This window comes from Chiloscyllium plagiosum, unplaced genomic scaffold (assembly GCF_037043375.1).
Source record: "Chiloscyllium plagiosum isolate Xiang-an unplaced genomic scaffold, Cpla_swu_hap1 HiC_scaffold_3, whole genome shotgun sequence".
In the NCBI taxonomy this organism is placed as follows: domain Eukaryota; kingdom Metazoa; phylum Chordata; class Chondrichthyes; order Orectolobiformes; family Hemiscylliidae; genus Chiloscyllium; species Chiloscyllium plagiosum.
In genome coordinates this window covers 66,499,509-66,520,692 of record NW_028270141.1, presented here as the reverse complement: position 1 = coordinate 66,520,692, position 21,184 = coordinate 66,499,509, and the positions used below count along the sequence as shown (strand labels likewise).

The 21,184-nt window shown below is 42.0% G+C and overlaps 1 protein-coding gene across 1 annotated transcript in view; it reads right to left on the bottom strand.

The window, feature by feature from the left end:
* The window catches only part of LOC122544031 (intron Large complex component GCFC2), a 60,482-nt gene extending 44,042 nt beyond the window's left edge, over positions 1–16,440 (bottom strand). Inside the window, exons 1-5 of the mRNA XM_043683047.2 lie at positions 16,100–16,440; positions 11,636–11,746; positions 10,126–10,281; positions 7,859–8,080; positions 3,057–3,157 (exon numbers count right to left, since the gene is read on the bottom strand). Of these exons, the coding sequence (XP_043538982.2) occupies positions 3,057–3,157; positions 7,859–8,080; positions 10,126–10,281; positions 11,636–11,746; positions 16,100–16,379 (870 nt within the window). The 5' untranslated portion in view covers positions 16,380–16,440. The remainder of the gene's footprint in view (positions 1–3,056; positions 3,158–7,858; positions 8,081–10,125; positions 10,282–11,635; positions 11,747–16,099) is intronic.
* Between the last annotated feature and the right edge of the window lie 4,744 nt (positions 16,441–21,184).

The window sequence follows — 21,184 nt, the reverse complement described above, 5'->3', positions numbered from 1 at the left end:
CATTACACGCTACCTATTGTTAGTCACGAAGTGCCCATTAAGAACTATTCACACTCCCAGCCATTTCATTATCGACTCCTTTGTCTGTCCAACTGTTCTCTCTCTCTTAGGGCTCTACCCCTACCTATCATTTACTCCTTATCCTCTCCCCCACTCTATAGATCATAGAACGTATCAGCGCAGTGCAGGCCATTTGGCCCTCGATGTTGCGCCAACTTGTGAAATTAATCTGATGTCAATCTAACCTACACCGTTCCATTATTATCCATATGTATATCCCACATAAATGCCCTTAACGTTGATGAGTCTACTACTGTTGCAGGCAGGCCATTCCACACCCCTACTACTCTAAGTAAAGAAACTACCCCTGATATCTGTCCTAAATTTGTCATCCATCAATTTAAAATTATGTCCCTCATGTTAACCTTCACCATTCGAGGAAAAAGGCTCTCACTGTCCACCCTATCTTACCCTCTGATTATATGTCTCGATTAAGTCACCTCTCAACCATCTTCTCTCCAACAAAACAGCCTCAGTTCCCTCAGCCTTTCCTCCTAAGACTTTCCCTCCATACCAGGCTACATCCGAGTAAATCTTCTCTGAACCCTTTCTAAAGATTCCTATAATGCGGTGACCAGAACTGCACACAATACTCCAGGTGCAGCCTTACCACCATCTTGTACAGATGAAGCATGACCTTCTGGCTCCAAAACTCAATCTCCCTATCAATAAATGCCAACCCACCTTATTCCTTTTTAATAACCCTATCAACCTGGGTGGCAGCTCTCAGGGATTTATGCACCTGGACACCGAGACCTCTCTTCATCTACACTGCCAAGAATTTTACCATTAGCCCAGTACTCCGCATTCCTGCTCCTTCTTCCGAAGTGAACTACCTCACACTTTTCCTCATTAAACTCTATTTGCCACTTCTCAGCCCAGCTCTGCATCCTATCTACGTCCCTCTGTAACCCACATCTTCTGCATATAAACCTAGCTACCATCAATTCTGATGAAGTCACCAGATCCTAAACGTTAACTTGGATTTCTCTTCACAGACACTACCAAACCTGCCGAGCTTTTCCAGCATTTCTGTTTTTGTCTCTGAATTAATTGTCAACAAACCATTGCCTTCCTCCACTATAACAGCTGTAATTGGAAGGATGACCAACAACTTTAAAAAAAGCTGACAAAGCCAAAAAGAAAACCAACATCACAAAATATGAATAACTGTAAAATGGCCACCTGCTTTGCATCAGGGTCAAGGCCACTGAATTAATTCAGCAACTTTGTCACTCTTGCACCAGAACTTTACTGGTATTTAAAATGCCATTCACAATTCAGTAGTTTCTGAAAAAATGAAGTGTTAATAGATTTACATATAACATACAAAAACCCATGATAAGAGGAATGCAATGAAGCATGAAACTCTTATGATCTCAGCTACAGCTTAACAGGTGACAAAGTAAAGACCACCACACAAATGACATTTTCTCAAGTAGGATGCAGGCATTTTTGGAAAGCAATAAAGTACTCATGATAACATTGCCTAGGGAAGTCAGAATGGATACACCCACGAAATCTCAACTTGCGACATTCTTTGGATCAATTTTCCAATATATTGAAGCTTCATATAATTCAGCTTTAAAAAGACGTGGAGAAGAGTGAGACATACCTCAAAGTAAGCTTCGGTATGTTGAAGCCAAGTGCTCAGCTCGGCAACACCAAGCAGTGCCACTTGAACCCATTTTTTTAATATGTTATCTCGCTGGAGTATAGTTTGTTATCTGTATCACTTCAGTCCATCCAAATTCAGTGACTGAAAGGTGATCTATATAAAAGTCAGAATCCAGGTTCTCATGCATAAGGCAAGAATTTTACAATTCATAAAATTTGGTTCTATGCTATTCCATTTTAAGAATAACTTGTAATTGTATAGTGCCTTCCATGACAACTTCCAAGCACTTTGCAACCAATGAAGTAATTTTCTAATGTCAATGCTGTAATGTAGAAATATGGCAACCAATTCGCACACAGTAAACTCTGACAATTAGCAATTGATGAGGTCAGATAAACCGTTTCAATGCTATAGATTGGTGGAAATGTACTAGTCAGGATACTGGAGATAACACCAGTACTCTTCTTCCAATCGATGATATGGGATTCTTTACATCCACTAAAGTAGGTAGGTGAGACCTCAGTTTAACAGCTAATCTGAAAGATAGCACCTCTACAGTATACCATTCCCTCAGTATTGCACTAGATGTCAGCTTTGATTTTTGTACTTTAACTCAGACTTCTGAACCAGAAACTTCTGACATAGAGATCAGTGTGCTTCCAACTCAACAACAGTTAACACACTCAAAGCATGTCTGAAATCATAAATCATTTGCCTGCATCAGATATATATGAGATCTACAGATAGTGACTCCTTGATCTTAACTGTGCTGCCTGGGAGCAAATGCAGAAGATTCAAATAATGACCATTATACAGATGGAATCCATATCAGGGTGGCAGGGTGCCACTGTTGCTCAAAGGTTAGCACCACTGCCTCAAATTGTCAGGGACCCAGGTTTGAATCCAGGTGTTTGGATGTTCTCCCTATGTCTACGGGTATTCCCTGTGGGTGGTCTGGTTTCTTCCCAAAGTCCAGGGATGTGCAGGCTAGGCGGGTTAACTATGGTAAATGTGGAGTTCTGAGGATAGGGTGGGAGGCTCTTCAAAGGGTCGGTGCAGACTTGATGGGCCTAATGGCCTCTATCTGCACTGTAGAGATTGTATGATTCTATGAATCCTGGTGATCCTCTGGCTCCCAAATTTTAAAAAAAACTTTAAAGGACATATAACTTTTTTAATCTCTCAAATTGTTAAAGCTTATCATTACAATGCAATTGCATAGTTTAGTGTGCCATTTGCTAACTAGAATTATGAAGATGATTATTATTTCACCATGTCTTCATTTTGGATTTACGTACAGTAGCATAATGTAAGAAGGTCCTTTAACTATTCCGTTCCATTCTAATTAGCTGCAGAACACAAATGCATCAAACCTTACGGGAAACACTTTTACTCTTTTGATTTGTTGCTGCTCCCACAGTTTCTGATCATCATCCTCCTCTTCATTTTTTAAACTCTCATCGTCACTTTCATTTACACCTGAAATTATCAAGATTATAGATTACTACAGTTAAGAAGAATACAAGTAATAGTACCAGGAGTAAGCCATATGGCCCTTTGAGTTTGTTTAATTGTTCTATAATGTCATGCCTACATCTCCATATTCACTCCACTTCTTAGCTTCCTCCCTATATCCCCCAAATCAGAGGGCTCAAAATCAATTGATCATGACTTAAATATACCGAATGATTTAACATATAGCATTCTGCAGCAGATAGTTCAAAGGATTTATAAGCTTGAGTAACAGCCATTCTCAATTAATCTTGCATGGTCAGCTCCTCATTCTGAGATTGCATTTACTGATTACAGATTCACCAACCGGGGAAATACTCAGTCGGAATTAACCCTGTCAAAGTCTGGCAGCAAATTGTATTTGGCCAAATTTGATCATTTCCTGAAAATTTCAACCTACATTTTCAGGCTGAACGAACTGATAGTCGGGACCTCGGTGTTTATTTAATCCAGAATTTTAACTTGGTGAGTTTTTGTTGATAAATCCATGCCCTATTTCCAGTAATTTTACACTATTCATTTCAATTTGATTTCTGAGTAAAGGTCACTTGACCCAAAATATTAACTCTATTTCTCTCCACAGATGCTGCCAGACCTGTTGAGTTTTTCCAGCAATTTCTATTCTTGTCTCTAATTTACAGCATCCGCAATTCGTTTGGTTTTCATTTAATTTTGTTCACAGATTGTCAGTCATGCTCAACACACCATTTTGTCAATTATTTCCGGGGGCTTAAAGAAGGTGATGGTGTGTCTTCCTGAATCATTCCGTTTACTGTGGTTGTGATGTAGGTGGGGAATTCCAAGACATTTTTATGACTCAATTAGGAAGATTGCACGGATAAGCAAACCCCACTATTCCACAAATGGTCACAAATTTGTATCGACTCAAGTAAACCACCAAAATGATTCATTTGCCTGACTCACCGCTCATTGAGACAAAAGTAATTCACATCAAGTTTTATCAACAACAGAAAAATAATTATTGTAAACAACCTTATCCTTTAACAAATGGTAAGGAAAAATTACTAACCAATTACTACTCAACTTAATCTCAACCCCTTCAAAATCCAGAAGACACAAACACCCAATTATTCATAAACAAGGGTGAAAAAAAAAGGTGGTTTGACATAAGTATTATGGGTGGAAAATATATACAGGGAAACAAATTCAGCATTCAAGAACTTTGACAACATTCAGGATAGAACAGTCTTTATTGGTCTCCCTGTCATCTGACTAAATATGCATTGCCTCCAATTTGGTACGTTCTTTTTGCACTGTATTGATGATGCATTGTGGCAAAATTACTTGAACGGCAGCTCCCTTCATTGCGATGTACTGTATGCAGAAGAGCAATGGTGTTGTGGGTACACATCATCTCCAAGACACATGCTACCTTGAACTGGTCATATACCCTGTTCCTTTCTCATCATTGGCTCAATGTCTTGGAATTCCCTGTCTAACACCATAGTGCAAAAGCCATTACCACAACAAATGTGTTGATTCAAGAAGAACCAATGTATTCTTCTCAGCGACACTCAAAATGGACAACAAACATGGTCTTCCAGAAACACTCACATTCTGAAAATAAATTCACAAATAAAGTTGATCAAGAAAATATTGCTTAGATTATCAATAAAAGTCACCATAAGATAAATTTTGACATCAACTAAGCACTGAGGTCCCAACTAGCAGCTAGATCATTAAACGCAACATCCAGCAAGGATGTTGCTCAGGAATTGATCAGATTTCACCAGATATGATTTGGTCCCAGGAGAAAGTGAGGTCTGCAGATGCTGGAGATCAGGGCCGAAAATGTGTTGCTGGAAAAGCGCAGCAGGTCAGGCAGCATCCAGGGAACAGGAGAATCGACGTTTCGGGCATAAGCCCTTCTTCAGGAATGGGCATAAGCCCTTCTTTCCTGAAGAAGGGCTTATGCCCGAAACGTCGATTCTCCTGTTCTCTGGATGCTGCCTGACCTGCTGCGCTTTTCCAGCAACACATGATTTGCTCCCAAACAAACCAAAGAATTGCAACAGAAATTGCTGAAGAAATTCTGCAAGAATGGCAGTATTTATGAAGAAGATTCTAAATAAGGGTGGCTGGATCCGAAAAGTTGATACTGCTCTCTCTCCATAGATACTGCCAGACCTTGATGAATTGCTGGAAAATCTCAGCAGGTCTGGCAGCATCTATGGAGAGAGAGCAGGATTAACCTTTCGGATCCAGTCACCCTTCTTTAGAATCTTCTTCATAAATACTGCCAAAGAAGGGTGACTGGATCCGAAAGGTTAATCCTGCTCTCTCTCCATAGATGCTGCCAGACCTGCTGAGATTTTCCAGCAATTCATCAAGGTCTGGCAGCATCTATGGAGAGAGAGAGCAGTATCAACTTTTCGGATCCAGTTACCCTTATTTAGAACCTTCTTCATAAATACTGCCATTCTTGCTGAATTTCTTCAGCAATTTCTGTTGCAATTCTTTGGTTTGTTTGGGAGCAAATCATATCTGGTGAAATCTGATCAATTCCTGAGCAAATCACTTACCTTGCTGGATGTTGCGTTTAATGATGTAGCTGCTAGTTGGGACCTCAGTCACCCTTTCTTTCGAATCTTCTTCACAAATGCTGCCAAACTTGCTGAGATTTTCCAGCAATTCGCAATTTGCTCCCACAATATGGTCTCCGAGATGCAGCCGCCAGCTGTGAACACTACTTCCAGCACCATATGCCATCCTCAGCACGAAGAATTATCAATCCATAAATGCCATATCCAGGGGATTAAACCGAGGGCATTACCAAACACACTGGTAATGTTAGATTACAGAATGAGGAGTCTACTCTCATTCTGAAAGGTGAATGAACAGAGAATGATGTAGCAAACAAATAGATCATTGTGCTTTTGCCAGCTCTTTGAAAGAGCTATCCTTCAATCCCAGTCTTCAACCCTTAATGCATAAGTAAGTTAGTCTTTCTTTGTCAAGTATATATCCAAATTCCTTTGAAACTTATTACTAAATTTTTTTTCACAATTCTTTCAGGCAACACATTCCAAATTACAGTAACTTCTGGATGTAACAAACTCCCATCACATTTCTTTATCTTCTAACAAATTCTTTAAATGTGTCTCCAGTCACCATCTCTCCTGTCATGGCTTTTTATAAGGTTCATATTGCAGGCTTTTGAAAAAGGAAATCAAAATAACATTAGGTTAGTAAACAATACAAGGCAACTACCTTGACTATGTTTCATCACACCTAGGAGGACTCCACTTGATTCTCCAGTTCCTTCATCTCTATCGGATCTGTTTTAATGATGCCACTTTCCACCACAATATTTTTATGAGGTCTTCTTCCTTCTTTAACCAAAGCTTCTGCTCCCTCCCTTAGTCCTTCATCACACTTACTACATTTCCCACATATCCAGTCTCACACCCCCTCTCTCCTTGCCAAACCATGAAGTGGATCCGCTTGTCCTCCCCTTTCGCTGCACTAGTCTCCACTTTCAATGAATAATTTTCCACCATATACACTCTTCCCACATGATGACATCACCAAAGAACATCCTCCCCTCCCCTCTCAGTATGCTGAATGAATCATACCCCCTTAATGATACCCTGGTCTACATCCCAATACACCATACCCTTTCCATGCAAACGCAGAAACTCTAACAGACACCATTCTACCTCCTCCTTCCTTGTTGTCCAAGGCCCAAATATTTTGCCCAGTTGAGCAGACATTTACACTTCGTTCTTTCAACCTAGTGTAATGCACAAGCTGCTCACAACGTGATATCCTCCACAGAGGGAGACTAAAGGCAGATTGGATGACTGCTTTGTGCAACACCCGCATTCAGCCTGCAAACATAGCCTTAAACTTCAAAAGGGATACCATTTTAATTTTCCACCTTATTCTGTTCCAGTGAAGCTCACCTGAAGCACAAGAAACAGGAGCTCATCTTTCAATTCAGTATTTACTGGCTTTTCAGATTCAGCACTAAGTTCAACAACTTCAAACCACAACCTTGAAACTATTCATCTTGTTTCCTTTGAAGTTATTTTTATTTTTTTGCCATTTCACTGCTTTCAGTCAGCAACATAGCTTTGTTCATTTTCTTGCCCTCCCACCACTCTCTTGGACCTGAAAGACTAACTTTTCTGACACACGATTTTGTCTTTCACTCTCCCACAGACCTTGCTTTTGTCCTTGTGACACCCTTCACTTGCTCAAAACTCACTTATTCCTAACTTTTCCCAATTCTGAGAAAAAAAAGGTTGGAAGCTTAAAATATCTTTTTTCCACAGATGCTGCCATAACCTTCTGAGTATTCCACCATTTTCTGTTCTTCTTGCAGTTTACCAACACCTGTAGTATATTGTTTTTCATTAGATCATGGTCTGTGATAATTTTGATTGATAAAACAATTGACCAACCAGGAAATTAAGAGAAATTAGAGATTATATGGTTTTATAACTCACTGCACAATGGGGTCTTTACTGAACAATTTGGTTGCAACATTTCTCTGTACTACAACAGCAGATAAACTTCAAAATGTCATGAATCGCTTCAGGACATTGTGTGATTGTGAAAGGCACTACGTAAATGCAATTTCTTCCATTGTTCACCAACCCTTGCCACTTGCAGACACGACATTATCTGGAATCCAAGTCTTACCAATTTCTTCTTCCATTCTCTCTCTCTGTGTTTTCAGTTGCTGGGTGAAGTCTATTCTCCTTTCATGATTATCAAGTTCATCATCACTGGGGTCTTCTTCATTCAACTTCGACGGTGAAGTACCATTTCTTCCAAACGAATGAAGAGGAATGAAGTCAGCTTGGGCTCTGGCCATCTGTCGCTTTTTACGGACAGCATGGATGTACCTAGCACTTGGAATCACTGAACAGAATACAGAATGAAGACAACAGACAAAACAAAAGCCACCATCTATCTGTTCAAAATAAAATTTAAAGCGAAAAACAACCAACAAGGACTTTAATTCCTTTGGCTCATCTTTGGACACAAATCTATACTGTTAGAAACCATAATGGAACGTCTTTAGCTAAAACATGTTTCTACCATTAATGGAACGCAATAACTCAGACCACTGGTTGTACAAGTAATAATTTCTGAAAGATGCATTTGTTTTGCAAATTACTGTCATTTGGACTAAGCTATAGCAAAACGCACTGATCAATCCCAATAAAGAACATTAAAGTAAATTATTTTCTCCCATTTTTCACAGTGAGAAGGGGTGCACCATTCAACAACATTATAGAATAAAAGCTTGCATCATATAGAACCTTTAGCACTGCAGGCTCTTCACTGGGTCATATCAAAAATAATTACTGACTCTAAGCAAAAGGACAAAACATTTGAACAGGCAACCAAATGCTTGATCAAAGAGGTAGATTTTAAGAAGCAGCTTAAAAGGATAGAAAGGTGGACAGACATTAAGCAGTTTGTGGAGGAAAATCCAGAGATAATGGCTTAGATGACAATGCCACAGTCTTCAATTATGGAAGAAAGCTAATGAGGGATCCATGAGAAATCAGAACGCAAAGAATGCAGAGATTTCAAAGGTTGCAGGACTGGAGGGGATTACAATGGCAGCGAGTTGCAAGGCCATGGAGTGGATATGGCAGTAATGCAGAGCCTTGATCTTATCTATTGAATGGGGGCTCAATTAGCTCTGTTTGTGGGCGGCACGGTGGCACAGTGGTTAGCACTGCTGCCTCACAGCGCCGGAGACCCGGGTTCAATTCCCGCCTCAGGCAACTGACTGTGTGGAGTTTGCACATTCTCCCCGTGTCTGCGTGGGTTTCCTCTGGGTGCTCCGGTTTCCTCCCACAGTCCAAAGATGTGCAGGTCAGGTGAATTGGCTGGAGTTAAATTGCCCATAGTGTTAGGTTAGGGGTATGGGTGGGTTGCGCTTCGGCGGGTCGGTGTGGACTTGTTGGGCCGAAGGGCCTGTTTCCACCCTGTAATGTAATCTAATAACATGCTGCTTCTATTGTTTAGCTTGTCATCATGTTCACCAGGTTAGCACTTGATTTTTATGTTTGCCAAATGTTGCTCCTGGAATACCCTCCTGCAGTCATTGAAGAAGAGTCAATCCCTGAACTCAATGAAAATGGTAGAGTTAGAGATATGACAGGCTATGAATTTACAGACTATGAAGGAATAAAATTTCACTGCTGCTGATGGCCCACACACGATAAAGATCACACGTGTAAATATCTCTGGACTTTATTCAGTGCTTTTACCTTTTATAGTAGAGACAAAACTGTACTTTGTGTGCAAAGTGCAGCCTGATAATACTAGGGATAATGTGAAGTAGAGAAGCTGGGAGTTTTCTTTTCAGAAAGGAAATGGTTTCAAGGAGATTTGCTAGAGATGTTTCCACATGCAGGGAAGTCAGTAATCAGAGCTCTCAAAGTTTAAACAATTGACAACAAATATTAAGTCAGGAAATTTACCTTTTTTAAACATAGCAAGTCATCATTTGAATGTGTGACCTAAAAAGCTGTTGGAATTTGATTCAAAAGCAATGTTTTAAAGGAAATTTAATGTTTACTTGAAAAGGGAAACTTGCTGATCTATAAGAGAGGCTTGGGACTAATAGGATGGGTTTTTATAAGTGGCACAGACACAATGGGCCAAGTTGCCTCCTGCAGTGCTTTAAGCTTGTATTCTCTGAAGCAGGGCAATTACTTTCTTATGCTGCTTATAAATGCTGTGGAAGTGAACACTGCTGCAAATATGTGCATGTGAGCAATGCAACGACCCAACTGTAGAGAAATAAATGACAAATTTTCTTCTGTATAAACTCTACTCATCTGCAGATGAGAGGAGCAATTACTGTCCCATTCCCATCTTTTACTTTACCAAACTAAAATAGCCAATAATATTCAAGTTTATTAGCTGCTTTTAAAATTCCAAACCTGGTTTCATTTTGTGCTGATATAATGTGGCTGTCTCAGTTTCATCATCTGTTGAATTAATTTCTTCATTTTCTGTATGAATTTCTGTTATCTCCTCATCAGAACCGTTTCGTTTTTGAAAATTTCTTGGTGTGGAATCATGAAAAATATTCTCATCTAGTGAAAGAGAACAGGACATATATTAGTAACAATAAATCTGCATATGACACACAGGGATAGCCAAAGTCTGTTGATTTATTTCAAATAATGCTGTATTATTCGAAATATGACACCTCATCACTTTTACACAACTCTTTCTCCTCCATCTGCAAGCTTAAATGAACAAAATAAATCTTCAAACTATCAGTTTTGCTTACATCATATGCTGAGGAAAGTTCCTTTGCAATCGAGAGGAGAGGACAGAAGTAGGGGCATTATTTGTGCTCAGTCTCTGCAATGACCAGAGCAACAATTTTAGAATAGAGGTAACTTGACAAGACAGAACTGGAAATATTATCAAAAAGATAGACTTGCCGCTCAAGTTTTAATTTTGTACTCATGAACAACAATTTTTGGACAATCACATCAATATAAACGACAGGAGAAAAAAAGCTGTTTATTGGTTGGCAAGTTAATGCTGTTGGCCAAGGCATTACTAGAGAAAAAGGAACAGGCAACTAAAGGTTCCCGAAGCTCCTGGTCAACATTTTGACTTTGCCAACCAATAGGCATCTATTTCTCCTTAGCTTAAGTTGTTATGATCATTCTTGGATTTGTTCTCATGAGTTCAAGCCAAAAGCTTTAGCAAAATGTCTCTTTTTCAGGAAATTCATACGCAAGTTGCAGGAATAAATTGACTTAATTTAAATTCAAGCTTTGTAATATCATAATAACCATAAAGCTAATCAGAAGATAAAACTCAGTCATCAAGAAAAGTGCAGCACTGCTAAGAAATTAAATTCAGGCAATGGAGTAGCTATAATGAAGTCAGCCTTAGCATCACAGGTCAGAGAAGAGAAAAATCAGATAAGAATTTATGCTCTGCTGGAATTAACATATACATATAAACATCTGCCGAGAAAAGGTCAGATTCAGCTGCAGTACTGAATATCCGAGCAGCAGTTAATGTGAAGGTTCACATTTGAGTAATCATCAAGTAAAGACCAACCATGGAATTGTATCTAAACAAAAGTTAGCAAAAAGGACAGGCAATGAAATAAAAACAAAGTTAAAAATGAATATGTACACGTTGCAACAGGATGATTATAAACCATTAACAAGCTCTGATTATTTTCAGTACAAACAGCAACACAGTGTGAGGTTTATCTTGAGTGTGGTGTACTGATGAATGCAGAAGTGTCATAAAAAACAGATGATTTCACTCAACTATAGAAGTTGAAGCATCTGACATAATCAATGTATGCAGATAAGAAACACCAAAATGAAAACATTCTTCATTAAATATTTCTATTGGTGTTGAAAGACGCACAACAATTCTAACCTTTTTTTAAGCAATCCTGATAAAGTTTACCTTTTGAGATATTCTCAGCTTGTTCAACATTATTCTGCTTTTCTTTTTTCCAATGCGATGAAAATAAAATGGTGTTTCCAGTTTTCTTTACTTTGAATTCTTCTCCATCTTCTACAGTTAGAAAAATAAGGTGTATTACAAGTTTATATAGACAGTTGCTAAAATAGATGTGTGAGATAATCAGACAAAACAATTAGCAGATTCATATCGAAGTTCAAACTGAATGAGTGATTTAATCCAAAGTTTGACTATATAGTTTTGACCAAGTAACTTGAATACAGGTTACAGTCAAAATGGTCACAAATTACACAGTTTATGTGTCGGCAAAAGTAAATTTTCCTTCCTGATCCTTCTTGACCTGAACTGCATTTTTTAATCATTGCTGACCAGCTATCCCATGACATTTCTCTCTGTTGTCTAGCTAGACTGGCATTTTGCTCATTAGCTTCCATTCTTATCTAAATATTCGTAGCCAAAGTATTACTTGAAATGGATTTGTTTCCTAATCCTGCACAGTTACCCTAATGATCTATCCTTAGCCCCTTCTATTTCTCATCTACGTGCTGTTCCAAACAACATCAGTAAGCACAGTAATAGTTTTTAAATGTACACAGTTCTACCAGTTACTAAATCATTAGGGAATTTATCTGACCTCTAAGGTTTGACTAGAAATTTCTTCCAAATAAACACTGGGAAGACTTCAACATTTGATTTCAATCCCCACTTCTTCAAACTCTCTGTTCCATAGCTACTGACTCCATCTCTCATCTTCACAACAGCCTGAGATTTAACCAGATCATTTGCAAACTTGGTATCACACTTGACCACAAAACAAGATTCCAATGTCAATTGCACCAGCACTAAAGACTGTCTGTCTCCACCTCCATAACATCACCTGACTTCACTCAGTCTCGTGCATCCCCTTACTGATGTCCTCATTTGCTTTTGTTATCTGAAGACTCAAATATTCCAATATACTCTTCTCTGATCTCGTACATGACATAAACATGCTTTAAAAATTCTTTTTGTTTTTCAAATTGTCGCGTGGCTAGCTCTCCCTAACTCTGTATCCCCAGTCCCATAAACCCGAGATACCTGTGCTGCTCCAATTCTGGTCTTTTGATTATCTCCAATTTAAATTACTCCATTACTGATAGCAATGCCTTCAGCTGCCTATTCTCAAGTTCTGGAGTATCCATCACACTGTAAAACACCTTCAGATATTTAATGTGCTATTGCTGTTGTTCGAGGAACATTACTTCTGAATTCAGTACTATTAGATTTTCACTATCCCATCCAATCAGAGCTATGCTGTCACAGTTCTGAAGTAATCATGATAGACTTGAAACAGTATCTTTGTTTCTTTTCCACAGATGCTGCCAGACCTGCTGAGTTTCTCCAGCATTCTCCATGTTTGTTTCAGATTTCCAGCATTTGCAGTAGTTTGCTTTTATTTGAACGTTTAATTCACTGTCACTGCTCTACCGGGTCAGAAGTCACACAACACCAGGTTATAGAAGTTCAAATTGAATGAATGATTCAATCCAAAACTTGAGTCCAACAGGTTAATTTGAAATCACAAGCTTTTGAAGCACTCCACCTGACGAAAGAGCAGCACTCAGAAAGCTTGTGATTTCAAATAGACCTGTTGGACTATGAGCTGGTGTTGTATGACTTCTGACCTTGCCCACCCCAGTCCAACACTGGCACCTCCAAATCATGCCTCATCTTCCAGAAATGTCTATCTTGAAGTTCTGCTCTTTTCTTAGTTGAGATTGCAGTTTTAATCTTTTGGTTTATTCACATTCATTGCTTTCTATCTCTCTACTAGTGTTGGATAAAGTGTAAGCTAAAACTCACTTTCTCATTTTCTTCCTCAGTGTCTGCTCCACCTGCCTTCACCTTATTCCACACAGATTCCAAATGAACCCAACCAGGATTACAGGTATTTCCAAGGCACACAATTCTCCTCAGACAGCTGCCCCTGGCTGCATCCTGCAACCTGAGGGGGTGGCATGGCGGGTCAGTGGTTAGCATCACTGCCTCACAGTGCCAGGGATCCAGGTTCAATTCCAGTCTTGGGTGACTGACTCTGTGGAGTCTACACGTTCATCTCGTGCCTGCATAGGTTTCCTCTCGGTATGCCAACTTTCTGCCACAGTGTAAGGATATGAAGGTTAGGTGGACTGGCCATTCTAAAGTACCTGGTACTCTCCAGGGATGTGCAAGTTAGGTGGATTAGCCATGGCAAAAAAATAATGTATGGGGGGTGTTGGGTGGGATATTCTTCAAAGAGTTGGTGCAGACTCGAAGGGCTGAATGGAAGCATAGGGATTCTATAATCCATACACAGTGAGACCTGCTTTCAAATGTAAACTCGACCATTCTCCCTTAGTGCTGACTCACACCATCTCCCAGCTGTCCCAGTCTCCAGTTCCATTTCATTCTTTATCTAATTCAATTCTTTAACAAGAAACTATTTTTCTTCCTTTCAAAAGCTAAGGCACAGTGCTGAAGAATTCATACCGAATGAAGCATGAACTCTCTTTCTCTCTCCACAGATGTTGCCAGACTGGAGTTTCTCAAGCACTCTCCATGCTTGTTTCGACACTATCATTTGCTGTATTCTTTATAGAATATTCTTTACAGCGTATACTCAGGCACAGAAATTTCCTGTTTAGATCTCCGTATATTGCCTATTCTGTATCAGAAGGTTTTGACCTAGAAACAAAATTGACCAAGTTGGGTGCTGGGCAATTCAGGTCGAAAGGGCACTGAATTTGGATTGCAGTTCCACAAAGCTGTCAACAGATTATCACCTTCTCCTCAGATGCTGCCTGACCCAAGTTTTTAAATATTTTGTGTTTTTAATCCACCATTCGCAGTGAAATGAGAGATCCAATTGAGGTACATATGATGCTAAAGGAGATTGACAACGTAGATCAAAATAGTTTCCTCTTGTGAGGCAATGTACAGCTGCAAGTCATTATTTTAGGACAAGGGGTAGCAGCTTTAAAACAGAGATAAGGAGAATTACTTCTCACAAAAGGTCATGAATCTGTGGAATATCTGAGATTGCAGTGGACTGTCGGGACATCGAGTAAATTTAGGAGGAGATAGAATTTTAATTAGCAATGGGTTCAAGTTGAAGGGTTTGGAGGGATATGGGCCAGGTGCTGGCAGGTGGGACTAGATTGGGTTGGGATATCTGGTCGGCATGGACGGGTTGGACCGAAGGGTCTGTTTCCATGCTGTACATCTCTATGACTCTATGAATGGCAAGAAACTAAGAAGCTCAGAGGAACAGACAGATCTTAGAATGCCTGCCCACAGACACATCAATATGAAAGGACAGATTAAAGGGATTGTTAAGAAAACGTTAGGTACGCTTGCCTTTATCAGTTATAGTATAGATAATATAAGTAAGGAGGTCATGTTGCAATGGTTAGGCCCCAGCTGGAGTAGAATGTGCAGTCTTGGTCACACGAATATGATTGCACAGGAAGGGGTGCAAAGGAATACGTGCCTGGTATAGAGTATTTCAGCTAAAAAGAGAGGCTGGATAGGCTTGGGCTATTTGCTTTGCTACACAAAGTTGAGTGGGGAACCTGACAGAGGTGTATACATTTATAAGGAGCATGGATAAAACAAATAGATAGTAAAATTCCCCTTAGGCAAAGGGTCAAGGAGGAATTGTTTTAAAGTAAAAGGAAGGAGGTTTAGAGTTTCTTCAGGAAAAATGTTTTCATCTAGAGAGTGGTGAAGGCTTGGCATGCACTGCTTGGGAGGGTAGTTGAGGTGGGAAAGCTCACAATCTTTCAAGAGCACTTACAGAGTCATAAAGATGTACAGCACGGAAAAAGACCCTTTGGTCTAACACGTCCATGCCGACCAGATAATCTATATTAATATAGCTACATTCCTCTAGATCCTTCCTATTCATATAGCCATCTAAATCCCTTTTAAATAAAATAATTGTGCCAGCCTCCACCACTTCCTCTGGCAGCTCATTCTATACGCACCATGCTCTGCGTGAAAAAGTTGCCCCTCAGGACCTTTTTAAATCTTTCCCTCTTGGATGAGCACTTGACATAACTTCCAAGGCTTTGCACTTCATATGGGAAAGTGAGAAGTGTAAGTGGTGTTTACAATATTTTAGTGATGTGGAGGAGTCAGTATTGGACTGGAGTGGGCAAAGCTACCTGATGAAGGTGCAGTGCTTCAAAAGCTAGTGCTTCCAAATAAACCTGTTGGACTATAACCTGGTTTTGTGATTTTAAGTATATTTTGATGGTTCAGACTCGATGGGCCGAACGCCCTCTTCTGTACTACTGTATGATTCATGATTATAAAGGGACGTTGCACACCCCTGTCTGTGGCTCCATGTTCTTGCTGTAATCATAGTTCAAAGCTTGACAGGTCTGCAGACGCCTAACAGGTGGGCTAATGTGCAGCACTAGTTACCTTCTCTGTCGTACCCAAAGCTCAGCCGACTCCGGTCACAGATACGAGTTTGACCGGCACGTTTTGCAGCGCTCCATTCGACTCCAGCTTCCTCGCTGCCACTATCTGTTGAGGCTGAGCTGGGGCTGGCGGACTGGGCCCTGGCTGAGCCACAGGCTGGTAGAGCGGGTTTGACCACATCCCCGGTCCCGACTCCGGGCTGAACCTGCTCTTGATCATCCTCGCCACTGGACTCGCTCCTCCTGCGGCGGAAATTCCGCTTCGGATTCTTTCGGAACATTCTAAAGACAATCACAAACAGAACACGGCGGCCGCAACGTTCCCAGAGCGAGACGGAAGTGGAAGGGGAATCTTCCATTGTTGATTGGGGGTAGGGGGGAGAGGATGACAGCACTGATATACATTTATCGCAAACAACACATTTTAAATGTCAATACCAACACAATATGTTATTAAATATTGGCTATACTAGATTATTATTATCCTTTTTCCTGTCAAAGAATATTCGACATACTTTTTAAAAGTCTTATCCAACGTCAACCCCCTACTCATTGATTTAAATCAGAGATTCTAGGTTTCCTTGATGTTTGTAGCAAATACACTGGACGGAGTTAAAATAAAACTAAGATTCGTCGATGCTGGCGGTCGGAACAGAAAGCAAAAATTGTTGGAGAAATTCAGCAAGTCTGGCAGCATCTGTGGGAAGAAAACAGAATTAATGTTTCAAGTCCGGTGACCCTTCATCAGACCGAACTGAGTTATTGCTTGGAGGGGAAATTAGGTTTTATAATTCCTGAGATAGTTTATTCTTCTCCTACATAGTATATTTTCACAATGTTAATAGAATTAACTTTCTGTGATCATAATCAAGCTACTTTGATAGGTTGATCTGTTAAAGTTGTGGAAATGTGTCAGCTGTGAGGTTTTTAAAAAAAGATTTTGGTATTCGGGTATTTTATGTGGCCCGACCATAAAAACATGCTTGCCACATCAAGATAACAGCGACCTAATCTGACGAGCTAATTCATACCTTATCACAATTGTTTGCTAAACTTTCCATTAACTTGTAGACGCATGTTGTGCCAAAATCATATGCAACGCAAAGTCACCCCATGAATCTGTAAGCATTAATGCCAAAAAATAAACTGATCCCGAATCTCCCAGCAGCTTGTGAAAGAAGTGACGCTCCATGCCCCACCATGCAGATGCCAACACACTCACCCCCTACCCAGATGCACCATGTCTCCTTCATTCATGCCAAGCCGATCTGCAAGCTGATCGAGGATGCTATCTCTATGATTAGGTCGATCCCAAATCCCCAAACAGCAGAAAATCCCCACTACCCATGCAACAATCTCCCATGTCTCCCCCGCCCCCTCACCATGTCAAAGCCTGTCTGAATCGGAGCCCCCGAACTCAGTGAAGGTTGTGCTGAACATGTGCCTTCTTTCTCCCAGGGCTGATTCAGTAGGAGCAAATTATTGCAAATGCTGAAATTTGAACTGAAAACAAAAAATGCTAGAGATCACAACGGATCAGGCAGCATCCATGGAGAAAAAACAAGCTAACGTTTCTAGTTTCAGACTCGAGACTCAACTGAGCTTGCTTTCTCTCTATGGATGCTACCAATTTGGCGGAAGGCCAGGGTTTGAGCCCATCACATGAGCTCTCGCAAATTGCGCTCACATTAGCCAGAAGCTTGCCATCGGAAGTTTGACTGATTCCGGCAACTAGCGCTCCGATAGAACACCCGATTGAACCTTTTCCCTACTCCCCATTCTTTCTCATTTGCGTTTAGCCGAGGGTGGAAAAAACGCTTCAAACTGAAATCTTTCGGATTAACACGGAGAGGTAATAATTTTATTATATTTTCTAGGCAGAATTTTTAAAAAAATGTACAAAACTAAGGTTCAGGAGAGTATGCGCACCATGAGATGGCTTCCCCAAGGTTCTCTCTCATCCGCTTCATTGCTGATGGAGTCCAACGCATTATCCAAGATTACCGAAACTATCCAAATCAGAAAGACCGACCTGTCATGTACAGTCGATTAAACGGGTGCTGTTGATCGCAATTCGATTAACTTTAAGAAACACAGATTTGCTGCTGGCAGTAAATTTTCGCCTAGAGGGCTGTGGGTATCTGGAATTCTCTGCTTGAAAGAGTGCTAAAAACTGAACCCCTCACAATATTTAAGAACTATTTAGATGAACCCCACTTAAAACACCATAGCAGGCAAGGCAAAGTGCTGTAACATGGGATTGGAATATATGATAGGAGAAAGTGAGGACTGCAGATGCTGGAGATCAGAGCTGAAAATGTGTTGCTGGAAAAGCGCAGCAGGTCAGGCAGCATCCAAGGAGCAGGAGAATTGACGTTTCGGGCATGAGCCTTTCTTCAGGAATGAGGAAAGTGTGCCAACCGGGCTAAGGTAAAAGGTAGGGAGGAGGGACTTGGGGGAGGGGCGTTGGAAATGCGATAGGTGGAAGGAGGTTAAGGTGAGGGTGATAGGCCGAGGTCAGGAAGAAGATTGCAGGTTAGGAAGGTGGTGCTGAGTTCGAGGGTTGGGACTGAGACAAGGTGGGGGGAGGGGAAATTAGGAAACTGGAGAAGTCTAAGTTCATCCCTTGTGGTTGGAGGGTTCCTAGGCGGAAGATGAGGTGCTCTTCCTCCAGCCGTCGTGTTGCTATGGTCTGGCGATGGAAGAGTCCAAGGACCTGCATGTCCTTGGTGGAGTGGGAGGGGGAGTTGAAGTGTTGAGCCACGGGGTGGTTGGGTTGGTTGGTCCGGGTCTCCCAGAGGTGTTCTCTGAAACGTTCCACAAGTAGGCGGTCTGTCTCCCCAATATAGAGGAGGCCACATCGGGTGCAACGGATGCAGTAAATGATGTATGTGGAGGTGCAGGTGATTTTGTGGTGGATATGGAAGGATCCCTTGGGGCCTTGGAGGGAAGTAAGGGGGGAGGTGTGGGCACAGTCCCTGTACACCTCCATCCCCCATCACAAAGGACTCAAAGCCCTCCGCTTCTTCCTTTCCCGCCGCACCAACCAGTACCCTTCCACTGACACCCTCCTTCGACTGACTGAACTGGTCCTCACTCTGAACAACCTCTCTTTCCAATCCTCCCACTTCCTTCAAACCAAAGGAGTAGCCATGGGCACCCGCATGGGCCCCAGCTACGCCTGCCTCTTCATCGGATATGTGGAACAGTCCATCTTCCGCAGCTACACTGGCACCACCCCCCACCGTTTCCTCCGCTACATCAATGACTGTATCGGCGCTGCCTCGTGCTCCCACGAGGAGGTTGAACAGTTCATCCACTTTACCAACACCTTCCACCCCGACCACAAATTTACCTGGACCATCTCAGACTCCTCCCCCCCCTTCCTAGACCTCTCCATTTCTATCTCGGACGACCGAATCAACACGGACATTTACTATAAACCGACCGACTCCCACAGCTACCTAGACTACACCTCCTCCCACCCTGCCCCATGTAAAAACACCATCCCATATTCCCAATTCCTTTGTCTCCGCTGCATCTGCTCCCAGGAGGACCAGTTCCAATACCGTACAACCCAGCTGGCCTCCTTCTTCAAAGACCGCAATTCCCCCCCAGACTGATCGGCGATGCCCTCCACCGCATCTCCTCCACTTCCCGCTCCTCCGCCCTGGAGCCCCGCCCCTCCAATCGCCACCAGGACAGAACCCCACTGGTCCTCACCTACCCACCCCACCAACATCCATATACATCGTATCATCCATCGTCATTTCCGCCACCTCCAAACAGACCCCACCACCAGGGATATATTTCCCTCCCCTCCCCTATCAGCATTCCGAAATGACCACTCCCTCCGTGACTCCCTCGTCAGGTCCACACCCGCCACCAACCCAACCTCCACTCCCAGCACCTTCCCCTACAACCGCAGGAAATGCGCACCCGATATGGCCTCCTTTATATTGGGGAGACAGGCCGCCTACTTGCGGAATGTTTCAGAGAACACCTCTGGGGCACCCGGACCAACCAACCCAACCACCCCGTGGCTCAACACTTCAACTCCCCTTCCCATTCCACCAAGGACATGCAGGTCCTTGGACTCCTCCATCGCCAGAATATAGCAACACGACGGCTGGAGGAAGAGCGCCTCATCTTCCGCCTAGGAACCCTCTAACCACAAGGGATGAACTTAGACTTCTCCAGTTTCCTCATTTCTCCTCCCCCCACCTTGTCTCAGTCCCAACCCTCGAACTCAGCATCACCTTCCTAACCTGCAATCTTCTTCCTGACCTCTCCGCCCCCACCCCCACTCCGGCCTATCACCCTCACCTTAACCTCCTTCCACCTATCGCATTTCCAACGCCCCTCCCCCAAGTCCCTCCTCCCTACCTTTTATCTTAGCCCGCTTGGCACACTTTCCTCATTCCTGAAGAAGGGCTCATGCTCGAATTCTCCTGATCCTTGGATGCTGCCTGACCAGCTGCACTTTTCCAGCAACACATTTTCAGCTTGGAATATATGATATTTGATAACCAGCTCCTTCACAATGGGCCAAACGGCCACTTTCTAAGCTGTAAAGATTCTATGATAAATATTTACTGAGTCATAGGGATGTACAGCACGGAGACAGACCCTTCGGTCCAACCCTTCCATGCCAACCAGATATCCCAACTCAATCCTGCCAGCACCCGGCCCATATCTGTCCAAACCCTTCCTATTCATTTATTCATCTAGATACCTTTTAAATGTTGCAATTGTACCAGCATCCACCACTTCCTCTGGCAGCCAGTTCCACACATGCACCACCCTCTGCGTGAAAAGATTACCCCTTGGGTCTCTTTTATATCTTTCCCCTCTCACCCTAAACCTCTCACCCTCTAGTTCTGGATTCCCCCATCCCAGGGAAAAGACCTTGTCTGTTTACCCTATCCATGCCCCTCATGATTTTATAAACCTCTATAATGTCACCCCTTAGCCTCCAACACTCCAGAGAAAATAGCCCTAGCTTAGTCAACCTCTCCCTATAGCTCAAATCCACCAACCCTTGTACATCTTTTTCTGAAAGCTTTCAAGTTTCACAACATCCTTA